The sequence below is a fragment of the Lepus europaeus genome, chromosome 14 (assembly GCF_033115175.1).
Source record: "Lepus europaeus isolate LE1 chromosome 14, mLepTim1.pri, whole genome shotgun sequence".
Taxonomy (NCBI): domain Eukaryota; kingdom Metazoa; phylum Chordata; class Mammalia; order Lagomorpha; family Leporidae; genus Lepus; species Lepus europaeus.
The window spans coordinates 33,990,378-34,010,244 of NC_084840.1; the positions used below are offsets into that span (position 1 = coordinate 33,990,378).

The 19,867-nt window shown below is 40.5% G+C and overlaps 1 protein-coding gene across 2 annotated transcripts in view; it reads right to left on the reverse strand.

Moving 5' to 3' along the window:
• Positions 1–19,867, reverse strand: part of EPRS1 (glutamyl-prolyl-tRNA synthetase 1) — an 84,627-nt gene that overhangs the window by 12,566 nt on the left and 52,194 nt on the right. The window contains exons 18-25 of one of the 2 annotated variants that reach the window (XM_062210361.1): positions 18,634–18,993; positions 12,910–13,143; positions 11,422–11,684; positions 10,367–10,418; positions 3,023–3,232; positions 2,500–2,572; positions 859–938; positions 538–639 (exon numbers count right to left, since the gene is read on the reverse strand). In XM_062210361.1, coding sequence (XP_062066345.1) covers positions 538–639; positions 859–938; positions 2,500–2,572; positions 3,023–3,232; positions 10,367–10,418; positions 11,422–11,684; positions 12,910–13,143; positions 18,634–18,993 — 1,374 coding nt within the window. The remainder of the gene's footprint in view (positions 1–537; positions 640–858; positions 939–2,499; positions 2,573–3,022; positions 3,233–10,366; positions 10,419–11,421; positions 11,685–12,909; positions 13,144–18,633; positions 18,994–19,867) is intronic. The other variant, XM_062210362.1, reaches the window with a different exon arrangement.

The window sequence follows — 19,867 nt, forward strand, 5'->3', positions numbered from 1 at the left end:
TAAAATTTCAATAAGCAAAAAAAAAAAAAAAAAAAAAAAAAAAAGGGGGCCGGCGCCACGGCTCACTAGGCTAATCCTCCGCCTTGCGGCGCCGGCACACGGGGTTCTAGTCCCGGTCAGGGCACCGATCCTGTCCCGGTTGCCCCTCTTCCAGGCCAGCTCTCTGCTGTGGCCAGGGAGTGCAGTGGAGGATGGCCCAGGTCCTTGGGCCCTGCACCCCATGGGAGACCAGGATAATCACCTGGCTCCTGCCATCGGATCAGCGCGGTGCGCCGGCCGCAGCGCGCCTACCGCGGCGGCCATTGGAGGGTGAACCAACGGCAAAAAGGAAGACCTTTCTCTCTGTCTCTCTCTCACTGTCCACTCTGCCTGTCAAAAAAAAAAAAAAATTTCAATAAGCATCTTTTTAAATTCATGTAGATGTGAATTAGATACTTATTTTAGTAGATGTTACATAAATCTCGTTACTTAAATAAAAAAAGTAGAGCCTGAACAAAGAGATGGAACATAATTAACATGGAAGTCAACTTTTTATACCTCTTCTGCTGCTTCTTCAAAGGTAGCAAAAGCACTGTGTCCTTCCTGCCAAAGGAATTCACGAGTACGCAGAAAAGGCTGAGGGTGCTTGAACTCCCAACGCTAGAAGGGGTAAGAATATAATTTGGTCATTATAGAAAGCTTTTCAATGTTTGTCAACAATTTCACAGGGTAAGTAATCAAAAATCTTAACTGTGATCTAAAGTACTTCAAAAAAATGCTTTCATATACTCAATTCTTTGAATTTGAAAGTAAAGGGGAAAAGTATACCTTTTAAATAAATAAGATAATGGAAGAATATAAGAAAGGGTGTATACCTACCACCACATTGCACCACTGGTTAAGCCTGATGGGCAGGTCTCTGTGTGACTGCACCCATTTTGCATATGCAGGATACATTACTGAAAGGGGAAATTAGGGACAGTTATTTCTCCTTTAAGGCTGGTAAGAGTTAAACCAGCAACATAATTAATAGGAATTACAATGTACCTTGGTATAATTGTGTGTCTAATGTTTGTTATGGTTAAGTGAATGGTATTATTATCCATTTCATTAATGCATTACTCAAGGATAGAAATCTACCTAAACTTAGTCATAAATTACATTCTTCACATAAGATTTAGATTTAGCATTTAATTTACTTTGACTGCTTTTCATGTTTCATTTCTCAAACCACTAGTCTGTGCTGTGCTCTATGTTAACTTCCTTGCATTCATAAACCTGTTCAGTTCTCACATTTAACACAATGCAAATATCATACTCTCAATTTTAAAACTGTGGAAGTTAAATAACTCTGCACAGTTGTGCAGCGGAATAAATGTTTAGATCCACTGATGCTGCCACTGAGAGTATGGAAGTTCTTGCCAAAGCCTCTGTCTTTATCTTTGCCTATCTGTGATCTACAGCAAGCAAAACAAAATAAATTTGGTCATTCTTTTACGAGAAGAAAAATCCTGCTACCATAATTTCAATAATGCATTTTACAAAATATCAGTATTAGTATCAAATAAAAAGCAAGCAATCCTTAGCTGTAAAGATAGATAATTACTTTGGAATATATTATGAAGCCTAAAGGCTCAAAATTTCCAGTGAGACTCCCATTTACTATCTATACTTTAGGAAAATTATTTAACCTTTCAGAGGTTTTATTGGCAAAATGGAGATAGCTAGTTGCCCCTCCCTACCTTCTTTACAACATGAAGATAACACAGGATGATATAAATGAAATCACTTAGCTACCCATAAAAAATCCTGCAGGAGGAGCTGGTGCTGTGGTGCAGTGCGTTAACACCCTGGCCTGAAGCGCCAAGATCCCATATGGCGCCAGTTCTAGTCCCGGCTGCTCCTCTTTTGATCCAGCTCTCTGCTATGGCCTGGGATAGCAGTAGAGATGACCCAGGTCCTTGGGCCCCTGTACCCATGTGGGAAACCTGGAAGAAGCTCCTGGCTCCTGGCTTTGGATTGGCGCAGCTCCGGCCATTGTGCCATCTGGGGAGTGAACCAGTGGATGGAAGACCTCTCTGTACCTACCTCTCTTTGTAACTCTGTCTTTCAAATAAATAAAATAAATCTAAAAAAAATAAAATAAAAAAACCTGCAAGAATGTATATCCATTTATAAAACTCAGTAAGAAAATTAGTAATACGGCATAGAGCCTTAGTATTTATAATCTTATAATCAATTCTAAGAACAAAATTCCTATAAAAGCTCTGAAAAATTATAGCAAAAAATAAAAAATGACAGTTTTAAAAAAATAAAAAATCCTATTACAGTAATGATAAAAAGCTCTATAATGAATACTACATAGAGAATAAAATTCTATACAACTTAAGTTTGTGTTCAAACTTCATCAACATTCATTAAACTTCAGATCATCAGCAAGAATTACAAATGTCAGAAAATAAAAGTTGGAACTCTGCTGTTTCAGTGAGATTTCTCCTGTGCTCCAAGGCCCATTCTCACCTGTTTCACTAGTAGGACGAATAGCAATTGGTTCTGCCAATTCTGTTTTGCCAGATCTTGTGACCCAAGCAACCTAGTAAGATAAAATCATTTCTTATACTTGTTTTCATCATCAATTTACAAATGTTCTCCACAGCACTTTTTTCTCAACATTAACTAAGACAAGTTAAAATTGTTGCTGCTCACTGAGAGGAAAGGTACAAGCCAGTTAATTAATATGACAAACAGACAATAATTTCCCATAAAAGTAGAAATACACTTTTTAGACAAGAATGGGTTTACTTTTCTCTAAACTGGTTATTACACACAACTGAAAATATAGCCTTTATGGGGCCAGTGTTGTGGCATAGTAGGTTAAGCTGCTGCCTGAGATGCCAGCATCCCATACAGACACGGATTTGTGTCCCAGCTGATCCACATCCAATCTAGGAAAATACACCCTTTAGTTTATAAGAAAAAAATTAGAAACAATTTTTAAAAGCAATTTTTTAATTTTAAAAGCAAAATTTTAAAAGCAAGTTACCTCAGGGGCAAAGTCAGCAACATGTGTCTTCTCTTTCTCTAATGCACTTTGAGACACAAATATGGGGAAATAGCAGTTTTCAACACCAAGTTTCTTGATCTCAGCATCAAAAAAGTCCTTGATGGATTCCCAAATGGAGTATGCCCAGGGACGAAGAATATAGCAGCCACTGACGTCATAGTATTCAATCATTTCTGACTTTGTAATAACCTTTTGAAGAGAAAAATAGTCTTTAAATCCTAAAGAGATTAAGCATTCTAGTAAAACGGTAAGAATATGACAATCAAGATTAAAATCAGGACACTTCCACTATTGATACGCTCACTAAAAGGAGAAAGTCAAAATGGGAAAACAGAACTTCCTATACTGACAAATATCTAACAGGGCTCCAAACTCTTACAAAGACCTGAATTCCAATCTCATCTCTGCTGCTATTTATCGATTATCGTGACTTTGGACTAATTCCTTTACGTCACCATTAAGGAAAAAAAATAAAAAACACAATGAGTATCACACGGAACTACTTTTTTTATTCAATACATTCATCCCTGGTATCAATGGGGGATTGGTTACAGAATACCATGCCTCCCTACCCCACACACAGATGCTCCTGTCTCTTATGTACACGGTTGCTGGGGGCCGGTGTTGTGAAGCAGCAGGGTTGAGCTGCAGCTTGTGATCTCAGCATCTCAGATGGGAGCACCAGCTTGAGCCCTTGCTGACCTGCTTCTGATCCAGCTTTCTGCAACTGGGCTTGGGAGAACAACAGAGGATGGCTCAAGTGCACTTTGGGCCCCTGCTACCCACGTGAGAGACCAGGATGGCATTCCGGTCTCCTGGCACTGGCCTGGACCAACCCTGGCCATTACAGACATTTGGGGAGTGAACCAGTGAATGGAAGACTCTCTCTCTCTCTCTCTGCCTCTTCCTTTCTCTGTCATTCTGCCTGTCAAATAAATAAATCTTTTTTTTTTTTTAAGATTTTATTTGAGAGCAGCAAGATGGCGGAATAGGAAGGGAGCACACGATTAGTCCGGGGGACAGACAGGTTAATAAAAGTGGAGATACTGCATGGTCAAGGAAGAGTAGGGGAAGAAACAGCAGAGGAAACTCTTCCGGAACTAGTGATTCACAGTGGACCTGCGTGGAGAGCGTGGGAGCCCAAGTTCGGGACACCAGCGGCAGAATCAACACACCAGCGCTGGAACGCGAGGTGAGCTGAACCTCAATAGCCCGAGACACCAGCGGGCAAGTGGAAAGAGGAGACTAGAGGGAACGAGGCTTGAAACTCCGTGGGGAAAAGTTCACCAGGCTAACTAGAAGAGAGAGAGGAAAAAAAAAAAGTGACCGATACTTACACGAGTTTCTCTCTCTCCGCTCACCTCACCTCTCAAAGGCGAGCAAGACAAAGAGCAGGCGCCATTTTGGACATAAGTCATAAGCAGGGCGACCTCAGGTCTGCACCAGCCCTGAGCCTAGCAGAAAAACCTGACTCTGTGGGGAGGGGTGAAATAACAGGAGATTAGCATCTAATTTGGCAACCCAGTGGGAGACTGCAGGAGAATTGGAGCCCACACTGAGGGCAGCACAGATTCCCTGTGTGGTCCTTGGGAAAGAGCTTCCAATCTCTGGCTCCTGTGGGTATATCATTTGCCTGCTAACTACCTCCAATTACATTCAGCTGTGCGGAATTACTTCCCTTTTGAATCAAAAGAAGAAAGAAAGAAAGAGATTTACCACACCTAACCTGGGAGTTCATCTTTGACACACCCTCAACCCTGAGGAACCAAACACAGCTCTCAGTCCACACTCATCTCAAGCCTCTAAGGCTCCACCGAAAGAAGACAGTCGACTTAATATAGAGCCATAGTGTAACAAGAAAAAACACCACAGTGAAGAAACCAAATATCTCCAACATGCCAAACAACAAATGCAAAAACCGAGGTAACAAGAACAAGGAAGACACTGTGACACCCCCAAATGAAAAAGACACCCCAATTCAAGATTATGAAGATGATGAGATAGAAGAAATGCAAGAAGCGGATCTCAAAAAATTGATTAGAACATTAAGAAGTTCTCAAAAACAAATTCTTGAACTACAGAAATCCTTAATGGACAAGATAGAAAATCTCTCATGAAAATGAAATATTAAGGAGGAATCAAAATGAAATGAAACAACTAGTAGAACAAGAAACTGTGATAGTGACAAGAAATCATAATGAAATGAAGAATTCAATAGATCAAATGACAAACACATTAGAGAGCCTTAAAAACAGAATGGGCGAAGCAGAAGAGAGAATATCGGACTTAGAAGACAGAGAACAGGAAAGGAAACAGGCAAACCTAAGAAAAGAAGAAGAAATTAGAAATCTAAAAAATATTGTCGGGAATCTACAGGATACTATTAAAAAACCCAACATTCGGGTTCTAGGAGTTCCTGAAGGCATGGAGAGGGAGAAAGGATTAGAAGGCATTTTCAGTGAGATACTAGCACAAAATTTCCCAGGTTTGGAGAAGGACAGAGGCATCTTAGTACAGGAAGCTTATAGAACCCCTAATAAACATGACCAAAAGAGATCCTCACCACGACACGTCGTAATCAAACTCACCACAGTGAAACATAAAGAAAAGATCCTAAAATGTGCAAGAGAGAAATGTCAGATTACTCTCAGAGGATCTCCAACTAGACTCACAGCAGACTTCTCATCAGAAACCCTACAAGCTAGAAGGGAATGGCGAGACATAGCCCAGGTACTAAGAGAGAAAAACTGCCAGCCCAGAATATTATATCCTGCAAAGCTCTCATTTGTGAATGAAGGTGAAATTAAGACTTTTCATAGCAAACAGAAACTGAAAGAATTTGTTGCCACTCATCCTGCCCTGCAAAAGATGCTTAAAGATGTGTTACACACAGAAACACAGAAACATGGTTACCAATATGAAAGAAGGTAAAGGAAGGAAACCTCACAGCAAAAGATCAGAGGAAGCTCAGTTTCTCTTTGACATAGAATTAAACTCTGATGCTCTGTTAAAGCAATGTGTTAAAAGTAATCTACTATGTTCTCTTGATGTCTGTTAAATTCTAATTGTTCAAAAACAGCTGAAGTTTTATTAAGAGCTAAGGGTTATTTAAATATGTGCTTATTTTCAAAGATTTGAATAATCACCTGTAACAATGATCAAATTTGGTCTATGTTATGTCATGATTTTAAGGAATCTTATTTCAACCAGATATTTTGGATTTTGAGCCTTCTTGGCATTCTTGACAGACATTCAAAAAATCAAAGTTTCAAACAATCTGGTCTCTAAAATTTCCAGTAAATCCTGGACTTTGGTTTTTCCAGGTTGGGCCCAACTGAAAAAATCGAAGGACCTATGTCTCTCATCTTATAGAACCACCAACTAATCAGTCTATTTGGATTATATTAGAAGGACTGTCAAGATGTGATGTGGTACCAAACTTTAAGTTTCTAATGGGAAATGCTATTAATACAAATGTTTGAGAATTAAAAAGTCTAATGATCTTGTGTTACTAGACATGATAGTTATCTTAATGAGAAAGCCCCAGAGGCCTAAAGGGTTAAATAATTGTAAAATCCTACAGGTGCTTTCAAAAATACTGTGAAGTAAGCAAGTGCCTCTTGTTGGCTGATGAGTTTATAATTTTAAACATGGCGACTTAAAGTCTTTTTGTCATCCACAGTTACATATGATTTGCTGCTCATGAAACTAAAGCGTTGTTGGTTCTGTGTTTAGCTGTCCTCCTATAGGTTCCTATGGACTTTTTCCAGCCACTTTTATTGTATTCAGTACTTTGGGATGGCTCTGTAAACAGATGAAGCCAATAATGTATTAACAGTACCAACTGAAAGTATGGTTATCTGAGGTTACTAAAAACAAAAAGCAATTCAAATCAATTGGCAATCCACAAAAAGAGTTAAAGATTTTAAAAGCTATTATTAAAATTGCTATATTGGTCTACTATGCTATGTTATATATGTGTACATATTGTATGTCCACATGGGGAAACTTTATTAAGAGTTTTATTTTAAATGGCTTATAGATAAGATTGTCCATACATTTAAGCTGCTAAAATCAATCAAAGATACATTTTCATTTGTGTGACCTGAATCTGTGTATCATATGTTTTAAACTTGTTGGTAGAAAGAAACTAAAAACATTTTATATGGTTGTGCTTAAGTTTACTGGCTAAACAAACTACACCATGTTAGATATTTAAGAGGTGTTTTCAAATACATGATTCTTAAAATTTATAGAAGGCATTGGACCTTCTGGTAAATGTTTTCTTAAGTTGTTATCTAATGGTTGAAACTGTTTGCTAAGTATTCATGTGATATTGCTATTGTCAGCAAGCGATCTAAGACTTGCTCCCCTCATTTCTCTATTCTAAGCCCAACTTGTTCTTTCATTTCTCTATTCTCTTCAAGGTAGGAAACTAATTCTATTATGAAGGAATCTGTAGGACGCACAATTTAATCTTTAGACCTTATAAAAGAGATGGCTAACATTTTTCTGTAATAGCATAGCCAAAATAAGAACTTAAATAATAATCTCATAGCTAGATTCACTTCGCCATCAGCAAAGTATACAGTAAGTAGAAAAAACCTCCCTTTCAGACCAAAGGGAAAGAAAGTTTTAAAGTGAGAATATAATTTTCCTCATGGGCATTGTCTACCTTAGAAAAACTACTACAGAACATGCCTGTGACTACAGACTTGTAGTTCAGGCCACCGAAGATTAGAGATGGGACTTGGGCACTCCCTTGACTTGCATCCTCTGGTCTGCTTTAACACAAACCAGGAGGAAAAGAAAGCTAGGCATCAGAAGCAATGGGTGGCAGGCCTATTAATGGCTTATCTGTACAGTGATCTGCCCTCAAGGAGACCCAACAGGCCAGTCCACTGCAGTGGCTTTCAATGTGGTAAGCCTGGGCTTCAGCAGAAGTCAGCTTGTGAAGAGCCCTGGCAGCTCTGCCAAGAGTTGGATCACCGGAAATGGACCTGCCCTGGAGTCGAAGGATGCCCAGGTCAGAGCCACAGATCTTATTGGCTCTAAGCTGAAAAGCCCTTCACTCAGCCCAACTTCCAAAGGGACCACTGCAGCTGAGGGTATGGTCAAGTAGGGTCAGCAACATTGCAGGCAGAACTGTAAATTTCTTGTTAGAGATGCCACCTGCCTTTACCTGGCCAGCTCTCCTCCCAGGCCAGCCAAGTAATGAAAGTCAGCAGAGTGCCTTCCCCCAGGAGGTTCACACCTCCCTTAGGATATACCCCATGTGAAGAGATAGGTAGGTCTGGGCCTCTTAACTTACAAGGCCTAAAGCCTACCAGATTATTATCAAGCCCCTTCTATCAGGTTCTATTTGCCTCTCAATCAGAAAACTTAATTGTAGCTTAGACAGCACCTTTCTTAGCTCCTCTAATAATGACTCTGTCCTTTGTTCTAGACCCTGTCTAGTGTACTTGGGCCTCATTCCTTTGTAATCATAACCTCTACTCTACCACCAATGCCTCTACTCCCAACCTGTGTGTACTGATGGTCCTCTTCCCCACTTAATGCTGTATAATGTTCAAACCTGGTAAATGCCACTCTTAGGATCATTGGTTACTATCCTCACTCTGTCTTTTATGACCTTGTCTAAATATGATCAGAGTCGGCAAATTTGGAAGGCTTCCTCAGCCTTGGCAACTGATGATGACAGCCTAGGGTGGTTACTGGCACCATAAACTAGAGTGTCAATTTGTTGGGTCAACAACAGGAGCCACTGTGCACTTGCTCCTCATGTGGGATCTCTGTCCTTAATGTGCTGTACATTGTGATTTAATGCTATAACTAATACTCAAACAGTATGTTTCACTTTGTGTTTCTATGTGGGTGCAAACTGTTGAAATCTTTATACTAAATTGATCTTCTGTATATAAAGAGAATTGAAAATGAATCTTGATGCAAATGGAAGGGGAGAGGGAGCGGGAGAGGGGAGGGTTGCGGATGGGAGGGAAGTTATGGGAGGGGGAAGCCACTGTAATCCATAAGCTGTACACTGGAAATTTATATTCATTAAATAAAAGTTAAAAAAAAAAAAGATCTTATTTGAGAGGCAGATTTACAGAGAGCGAGAGATGGAGAGAAAGGTTCACTCCCCAAACGGCCACAATAGCCAGAGCTGGGCCAACCCAAAGCCAGGAGCCAGGAGCCAGGAGCTTCTTCTAGGTCTCCCGTGTGGGTGCAGGGGCCCAAGGACTTGGGCCATCTTCCACTGCTTTCCCAGGCCATAGCAGAGCCTGATTGGAAGAGGAGCAGCAGAGACACGAACCAGTGTCCATATGCCCATGCCGCAGGCGGAGGCTTAGCCCACTATGCCACAGTGCCAGCCCATAAATTAATCTTTAAAAAAATAAATGGGGGTGGCGCCGTGGCACAGTACGTTAATCCTCCGCCTGCAGCACTGGCATCCCATATGGGCACCGGTTCTAGTCCCGGCTGCTCCTCTTCCCTTCCAGCTCTCTGCTGTGGCCTGGGAAAGCAGTGGAAGATGGCCCAAGTCCTTGGGCCCCTGCACCTGCATGGGAGACTCAGGAAAAGCTCCTGGCTCCTGCTTTGGATCGGCGCAGATCTGGCCATTGTCAGTTGGAGAGTGAACCAGCAGATGGAAGACCTCTCTCTCTCTCTCTGCCTCTCCTCTCTTTCTGTAACTCTGACTTTTAAATAAATAATCTTTAAAAAAATTAATTAAAAAATGTATAAAAATAAATAGCAAATGCTTAGGCCCCTGCACCCACGTGAGACCCAGAAGAAGCTCCTGTCTCCTGGCATCAGCCTGGCCCAGCCCCAGCCAGTCACTGCAGCCATCTGGGTAGTGAACCAGCAGATGGAACACCTCCCTCTTGTCTGTCTCTCTCTGTAACTCTGAATTTCAAAATAAATAAATCTTTAAAAAAAAAAGTCTCCTATTAGCATATAACCTATACACATCCTCCCATATACTTTAAATCATCTCTATATTACTTATGATAGTAATGTCAATACTATGTAACCAGCTATTTTCTGTTTTGTTTAGCAAACAATGACAAGAAAGATGTTAGCATAGTTTTTACCCTAAGTATTTTCTATCTGTACTTGGTTGAATCCACAGATGCAGAACTCACAAAGAGAGCCAACTTTACTTTATGTGACATTTTTAAAACTGTGACATGTTAAGAGACTATATTCCACATGATTAAAGGCTTTATACGCTGTTACTATTAAACTTGTAGTTTAGAATCTAAACACAAAGCAGCCTTAGAGAAATTTAAAAATATAAATATCAACCGAATGTATACTCACCTGAGAATACCAATCAGCAAGATTTTCTTCCTTTTTTGCCTCAAGACCCAACCTGCAGATATGAAAAATAAAATATAAATTCCTTCATTCAACAATTGCTTCTAGGTTGTGTCTTAGTCTGTTTTCCACTGCTTTAACAAAACACCCAAGACCAGGTAATGTGTAAGAATAATAGTTCATTTGGTCACAGTTCTGGAGATTGGGAAGTCTAAGAGCAGGGCATTGCCATCTGCTTGGCATCTGGTGAGGGCCTTCTTGCTGCACCATAACAAGGCAGAGGGTGTCATGTGGTGAGACAGAGCAAGCATGGGAGCTGGGGACTCTCTTCCTCTTCTTACAGAGCCACTATTGGGTTGCATGTGTGTGTGGTGGGGGCACTCTCATGACCTCACCTAATCCTAATTACCTCCCAAAGGCCCCACCTCCAAATGCCACTAAAATATGAATTTGGAGGTCAAGTTTCCAACAGATACATTCAAACCATCACAGGTTGAATGAAAATAAACCTAAGTTCAAAATAAATTTATTTTTTTTCTTCAGTGTTATTTCTATATTTACATCTTCTATATTTATTCCTAAACAGTTCCATCATTTCATAAAAGATAGTGATACTGTCTGCAAAAGACGAGGAGAGCCAAACTTACCAAAAACTATGATTGCAATGAAGGCATTTCTTTCACAAAGTTCTTTTTTAAGGTAATGTTTTGGGGCCTCCACTTGTGATGCCAGCATCCCATATTCAATTCCTGACTGCTCTGCTTCTGATTGAGCTTCCTACTAATGTGTCCTTGGAGACAGTGGGTGACGGCTCAAGTACTTGGGGCCCTGCCACCCATCTGAGAGACCTGGATAGAGTTCCAGACTCCTGGCTTCGGCCTGACCCAGCCCTGGCTCTTATAGACATTTGGGGAGTGAACCAGTGGATGGATGATCTTTCTCTCTGTGGCTCTTTCAAGTAGAAGAAAACCAATAAATAAATAACAATTTTTAGAAACTGAAGAGTTGAACTCATTCAAACCAGCTTCACTTCAAGTGAGGCCTCCATGTCTTATTACCTGGTCTGCTTCTTAGGCCCTTGCCCTTCTCCTGCTCCACTTGATGACAGCCCACCTCCTTGGCTTTTAGAAGCATCTTTCCTTTGGCTGTCATTTTGTTTCTGAGGCTTATTCTGCTTTTCAGATTTATTTTCTTTTTCTTTCTTCTTCTTATCTTTTTCCTCAGCCCCTGTGGCAGATACAGGCTTGTACTCCACTCCAGTCAGTGACTTGTACTGTGCCTTCAGCTGTAGGAGTTCTTGTACGGCTGCATCTATTTGATCCTTTAAAGAGAAGACAGTATTTAATTCAAATCACTGTCTAAACACCCAAAAAATAATGTGAAAAACTTTAAAAGAATATGACCAACAAGGAAAGAATTGCATAAGAGTGACTGGAGAATCATAGTTCATAACCACACTGTCCAAACAGTAGTCCCCAGTCACATGTGGCTGTAGAAAAAAAAAAGAACTCAGTTCCTCAGTTACAACAGCCACATTTTAAGTGTTTAAGAGCCACATGCAGCTAATGACAACTGTATTGGACAGTCTGTTATATAACATCCCATTATCACAGAAAGTTAAGTATTCCATAGGAATCTCAATGAAGAGCCATTACATTACATTACATTGAACACTTCACAATTATAAAGATGACTAATTGAATTCCTTTATTACTGGTTAAACTTTAAAACCTATGGCAACTTAACTGTCTTCCTCTCATGTGAATCTGTATCACAAAATTCCTATTCCATGGGATGGGCACTGTGACACACCATAGTATGCGCCACTGCTTGCGATGCCCACATTGGAATGGCTGGTTTGAGTCCCAGCTACTCTGCTTCCCATGCAGCTTCCTGCTAACCCATTCTGAGAGGCAGCAAATGATGGTTCAAGTGTTTGGGGCCCTACCAACCACATGGCAGACCCAAATAATGTTCCAGGCTCCTGGCTTCAGCCTGGCCCAGCCCTGGCTGATGTGGGCATTTGGGGAGTGAACCAGCAAACGAAAAATGTCTCTTGCTGTCTCTCACTCTGCCTTCCAAGTAGATGAAAATAAACAATTTTAAAAAATCTTACTCCTAAGATAATAGAGATAGCAAAAACTACACTGGAACTCAAAAATAAAACCTGTACTTAAGAATGACAGAGCTTTAGGAGAAGGAATCAAACAAATATTGAGGGCCTACAAAGAGACAGGCGGTATGCTAAGGTTTAGGTCCTTACATCTAGGATCTTAGGGATTACAAAAAAAAAAAAACAGATAACTAAAATATAGCATGTTTAAGTACTATGTCAGGGAAGGGCTCTGTCATAAGAAAACAACTAGTCAAATCTAATTGGGGGAACAAAGAATTGACAAGTGTCTCCAAAAGACAAGATAAGAGTTGAGAACAGATATACAAGAAGTTAGTCAGATGTGATAGGGCAGAAAGTGTGAAATTTCAGCAAAAAAAAAATCCACTGAAATGCAAAAAGCAAAAGCACACGAAAAGAATAGCACACTAACCTTGGAGGCTTTTTCAGCTTTAAGTTTTCGAACTACTTCCCCTTGGCAAGCTACTTTGTCAAAAAGTGCTTTGGCTTCCGGTGTTTCTGGACCCCTAGGGTCAGAGTTTCCAGCAGGACTTGAATCTGAACTCTGAGATAATGGGGGCTGACCAGGTACATACTCCTTCCCAGTTTTGGCTTTGTATTCAGCTTTCAGGGACAGCAAGCATTCTACAGCTTCATTAATTTTAGCCTAAAATGAAAGAGGAAAAGAGAAAAATATTTAATACTTTCTGAGCTATCTAAAAATTTCAATCCCATTTAAAAATGGAATTAATCACAAAAATACAGTCAGCCCTTTGTATATGTGGGAAACTGTCAATTTACTCTGCTGCAGAACAAAAGCAATTGGAAAACAAAATTTATCTCAGGGGCCAGAGCTGTGGTGAAGCAATTGCTTTCAACACAAGCATTCCATATCTGAGCACCAGTTCAAGTCCTAGCTGCTCTGCTTCCGACCCAGCTCCCTGCCTACACACCTGGGAAAGCAGTGGAAGTACTTGGGTCCCTGCCACCCACGTGAGAGACCCAAATGGGGTTCTGGGCTCGTGGCACCAGCCTGACTCAGCCCTAGCTATTGTGGCCATCTAGGGAGTGAACAAATAGATGGAAGACCTTTCTCTTTGTTTCTCCCTATCTCTTTGTTACTCTGCCTTTCTAAAGAAATAAGTAAATATCTTTTTTAAAAAAAAGAGATTTTAAAAAAGGCAGTAGCAGAGAGCTGGATCGGAAGTGGAGCAGTCAGGACTCAAACTGGTGCCCATATGGAATGCTGGCACTGCAGGCACTGGCTTTATCTGCTACGCTCCAGCGCCAGTCCCAGTAAATAAAGCAAATGGGGGCCAGCGCTGTGGTGTGGCAGGTGAGGCTGCCTGTGACAGTACTGACATCTCATATGGACGCCAGTTCAAGTCCCGGCTGCTCTGCTACAGCATGGGAAAGCGGAAGATGGCCCAAGGGTGTTTGGGCCCCTGCACCTTCGTGGGAGACCCAGGGGAGACTCCTGGCTCCTGGCTTCCAATAAGCACAGTTCCAGTCATTGCAGCCATCTGGGGAGTGAACCAGCAGATGAAAGACCTACCTATCTCTCTCTTTCTCTCTGCCTTTCAAATAAATAAATAAATCTTTTTAAAAAACATCCATCTGTACTGAATGTACAGACTTTTTTCTTTTCCTAACTCCCTAAACAATATGGTATGATAACTATATACATAACATCTACAATATTAAGTATTACAAATTACCTAGAGAGGAGTTAAAGGATACAATAGAATATACATGGCTTATACACAAATCTGATGCCATTTTAAGTAAAAGATTGGAATAGCCTTGGATTTTGGTAACCTTGGGGTCCTGGAGCCAATCTCCCACATTCATCAAACTAAGACTGTCTTCCTGGCCGGCGCCGCAGCTCACTTGGCTAATCCTCCGCCTGCGGCACCAGCACCCCGGGTTCTAGTCCCAGTTGGGGCACCGGATTCTGTCCCGGTTGCTCCTCTTCCAGTCCAGCTCTCTGCTGTGGCCTGGGAAGGCAGTGGAGGATGGCCCAAGTGCTTGCGCCCTGCACCCGCATGGGAGACCAGGAGGAAGCACCTGGCTCCTGGCTTCGAATCGGCGCAGTGCGCTGGCCGTAGCAGTCATCTGGGGGGTGAACCAACGAACCAACGGAAGGAAGACCTTTCTCTCTGTCTCTCTCTCTCACTGTCTAACTCTGACTGTCAAAAAAAAAAAAAAAAAAAAAGTCTTCCTATAAGCTAGTTAATCATAGGAAAACTGTTAAATCATCAGCCCAAAGTAACATAGAAAGCTAAAGTTAAAAATACAAATCATATACACTATCTCAGATACTCACCATAAAAATAAACATGTGTAAACATACAATACTTTAACTTTCCAATTTATACAAGTACACAAATAAATTATAGAACATCAAGCAAACTGTCAGTGTCATGCCCTGGGTTTACAGACAGTGAAGTCAAAATGTACAAAATAATAAAAATTAGTTGAATGGCTTTACCTACACAAATCTTATTTCCTTCTTCAAAAATTATTTATTTGAAAGGCAGAGTGACAGAGATTTTCTATCCACTGGTACACTCCCTACATGCCTACAGCAGGAATCAGGAACTCCATCCAAGTTTTCTTTGACAGGGGCTGACGTACTCGGGCCATCATTCATCAGAAGCTCAACAGCTAGGACCCAATCCAGCACTCCAATATGGGAGAATGTGAGTGCAGTGGCTTAACCCATTGTGCTACAACACCATGCCCCAATCACTTTCTTCAGTCTACTCAGCAGACTTTACCTTTCATTTAAAAAAACGAAGTTTAGGCCCAATTATTGAATAGTTATGTCACTCTTTTCAAAATTTACAATGAAATGACAAAGTATGTTGAAACTTTAAATACTCATCTATGTATTTCAACCTCTGATAGGTCAATAAAATTATAATGAGAAAGACTAAGACACTGAGCCCAATTGAGACATTTATGATTCTAGTGGAGGATAGAAATGAAACTAAAGGCTCCAAGCTGGATATGTTGCCTGAAACAGTGGTACCATCTAACTACAGAATAATAGACCATCTCAAGGCCTTAAAATAGAGAGGAAAAGTACCTGCAAATTACCTTGTCAATTTTTTACTGCTACATTATAGCAGTGCTTCAGATAGCCAACACCCAAAGGAATGCCAGGAATGAGGATGAGTGTTTGGCACAGCAGTTAAATTGCTGCTTAGGTATTCCTAGTTTGAGATCCTGCTATTGGATCTGACTCCAGCTTCCTGCTAATGCAGACCTTGTGAGGCAGTATTGATGGCTCAAGTAATTGGGCTTCTGCCACCCAGAGTGGAGACCTGAATTGAGCTCCTGGCTCCCAGTAGGCCTGAACCAGCCTATTCATTGCAAGCCAATGAACAACCTGACCCAGCCCTAGTCATTGCAAGCATTTTAAGAGTGAATCAGTGGATGGATGAAAGCTCTATTTCTACCTCTCAAACAAGTAAGTCAGTAACTAAAAAAAAATTTTTAAAAAGAGTCCTCCCTGGTGTACAATTTGGGACATGCTCAAGCTGACTTGCCCCAAACAGTAGAGTTAGAAACGTGCCAGGGGATTCCAATTCAATCCCATCAAGGTAGCATGTACCAATGCAATCTCACTAATCCAAGTGATCAATTTCTGTTCACAATTGATCATAATGATAGGACTAAGAGTCAAAGGGATCACATAAACAAGACTAATGTCTGCTAATACTAACTAATAGAATAAAAAAGGGATAGAATGAGCCAACATGGGAAGTGGGATACACAGCAGACTCATAGAATGACAGATGTCCTAAACAGCACTCTGGCCTCAGAATCAGCCCTTAAGGCATGCAGATCTGGCTGAAAAGCACATGAGAGTATTTCAGGCATGGAAAGCCAAGACACTCTGGCACACACACACACAAAAAGAAATGACCTAAATAAAAGATCTCTGCGAGTAAGATCCCAGTGGAAAGAACAGGTCATCAAAGAAGGAGGTACCTTTCTCTGAAGGGAGGAGAGAACTTCCACTTTGACTATGACCTTGTCTAAATATGATCAGAGTCGGCGAACTCAAAAGGCCTCCATAGCCTTGGCAACTCATGACAAGAGCCTAGGGTGATTACTGACGCCATAAACAAGAGTGCCAATTTGTTAAGTCAACAACAGGAGTCACTGTGCACTTACTCCTCATGTAGGATCTCTGTCCTTAATGTGCTGTACATTGTGATTTAATGCTATAACTAGTATTCAAACAGTATTTTTCACTTTACGTTCAGTGTGGTTGCAAACTGTTGAAAGCTTTACTTAATATATGCTAAATTGATCTTCTGTATATAAAGAGAATTGAAAATGAATCTTGATGTGAATGGAAGGGGAGAGGTAGCAGGAGAGGGGAGGGTTGCAGGTGGGAGGGGAGTTATGGGGGGGGGGAAGGCATTGTAATCCATAAGCTGTACTTTGGAAATTTTTATTCATTAAATAAAAGTTAAAAAAAAAAAAAAAAAGAGTCCTCCCTGAGCAACACCTCTCCCTCCCTCCAAAAATGGAGAAATGGAAGAGAACACTCACATGGTCACATATAGAATGAAAAGTACTCAAACAGCTATTTTTGCAGCAGCCAGTAGGTGGAAGCATTTCTCTAAATGACCAACAGTACATTTTGACTGACATCAAATGGGATGGGGCAAAATACTGATGCTGTGAAAATATCCCCTTATAGAGGCCAGTGCCGTGGCGTAGTGGGTTAAGCCGCTGCCTACAATACTAGCATCCCATAAGGGCACCAGTTCGAGTCCTGACTGCTCTTCTTCTTCTATTTTTTAAAAGATCTACTTATTTATTTGAAAGTCAGAGTTACAAAGAGAAAGAGAGGCAGAGAGAAAGTCTTCCATCCACTGATTCACTCTCCAGATGGCCACAATGGCCAGAGCTGTGCCGATCCAAAGCCAGGAGCCAGGAGCTTCTTCCACATTTCGCACGAGGGTGTAGGGGCCCAAAGACTTGGGCCATCTTCTACTGCTTTCCAGGCCATAGCAGAGAGCTGGATTGGAAGTGGAGCAGCCAGGACTCAAACTGGTTCCCACAAGGGATACCAGCACTGTAGGTGGCGACTTTACTCACTACGCCACAGTACCGGCCCATGCTCTGATCCATCTCCCTGCTAATCCACCTGGGGAAGTAACAGAGAATGGCCCCAAGTGCTTGGGTCCTTGTACCCATGTCGGAGACCTGGAAGAGGTTCCTGTCTCCTGGCTTCAGCTGGCCCAGCCCCGGCGATTGCAGCTATTTGGGGAGTGAACCAATTCATGGAAGATCTCTCTCTTTCTGTAATTCTACCTTTCAAATAAATAAATAAATCTTAAAAAAAAAAAAAAAAGAATAAAACGTAACATATACTTCAGTCAAAAGCTGGTATCATTTGAAGGTTTCCCTATGAACAGCCTGAGATAACCATAGATCAAAAACCTTTTGATATCCTTTCGTTATTCTCTGAATACAGCTTCACCTGCTTACCTCCCAGACTTTCCTAGTGAGTGCTACCATTTATTTCAGTGATTCTCAAAGCATGATTCCTGGGCCAGTAGCATCAGCCATCACCCAGACATCTTTTCAGAAGCACATATTCTCTGCATACGCTGGACTAATCAAATCAGAAAGTCAAGGGAGAAGGGAGGGTAGCACCTTGTGTTTCAGAACAAGAAAGTTGGGGAATCATGGCTCTCTATTTGGTTCTATACTTAGAATGCATTCTTACAAGCTTTGTTTCCCATAAAGGGCTTCTCCTGCTTTAGGACTATTTTAAACTTAGGAGTTATATTCTCATTCTAAGACACTTTCAATCACAAGCACTTCTAACAACTTATACATATCACACATGACTACAGCCACATCACAGAAAATCACAAGTTTATGTGCTTCTTCCCCAGTAACTTCTCCCTCTTAAATGTTTCTTGTTTGTATTTTCAGAGCTTGGCATACAGCAGATATGAGTAAATGGGGACAGTTACGTAAAAAATATTTGGAGAACGAATAATTGGGGGAAAAGATACTTGAGCAGGCAATCTCTAAATGTATTATATAAGATGAGGTGGCCCCAACCAGTATGAACTTATATGCTTACTCACAAAGTGGTCTTGACCTGCTCCAGCATACTGACCTTGTCGGCCTTTTCGGCTTTCAGCTTACGCACGACCTCCCCTTGTGCAGCAACTTCATCATACAGAGATTTACTTTCCAGAACACTTGTTGATGACTTAGAAGAAATATTCTGTATGACTGCAGTGGGAGGATTCCCAGGTTTATATTCCTGGCCAGTCTTCTCCTTATATTCAGCTTTCAAAGCCAAAAGCTGTTTTACAGCTATATCTATATCTTCTTTCGCTGCTTTTTTGCTTTTTAATTCACGAACCACATCCCCTTGAGCAGCCACTCTGTTGTAAAGGAGCACAGGATCCTCAGATGTAGCACAAGTGTTATTCAGAGAAGGTACTGGTCTGTCTTTAAAAGGAGCAGATGTCTACCAAGGTAAAAAAATAAAAAGTAAAATAATTAATTCATGTTAAATGTACTCCCACAAAATTTAAGTTAAAAACAAACTTTTTAATCCCTTAAAAATCTTAAATGATTAAGATTTTTATGTGACTAACTTAATAAATAAGTGATTTAAGTGAATAAATAATCTCTTTCCTAAAATCTTATCCTTGTGAAAAATGACAGAACTGAACAAGGGAAGAGGTACACTGATATTCACTGGAGCATTTTTTATCACAGTAAAAAAGCTAAAAATACACTAAATCCTTATCATTAGAGGACTATGATACAACTATCAGGTCTAGAAATAAATCATTGCTTGTTACATCCTAGCTGTGCAACTTGGATTCATTAGTTAAGCTATTTCCCTTATTATAAAACAGAGTTAATTTTATTTAATTCAACAGGTTGATGGGAAAATAACAGCAATAAATCTGAAAGCCCTTAATCACAGAGGCTGAGAAATAGTGAGCATCAATAAACATTAGGTAACATCACTAATTTTTTTTATGTTGAGAAATGGATAAAGATACAGATATAGATATTTGGTAAGGCAAGTTTCAAGCTCCATGAATATACTGTAATATAACTGTAACTCTCAACTGCAGAACACATCTATTTGTGTGAAGTGTACGTTCATAGATATGTATTTGTTTATAAATATATGCAACATATAGAGTCATGTTCTTTAAAATCACCTCTGGATAGTGAAGAAGCATGTTATTTTCATTCTCAGTGTCATGTTTCTTCTGCCTCCAATGTGTTCCAACCTTAAAATCCAGCTCACAACTTAGTTCCCCATATCTTTTACTTTAATGGTCTTCCTCTTAATTTTTCCAAATAATCTTATCCATATTCGT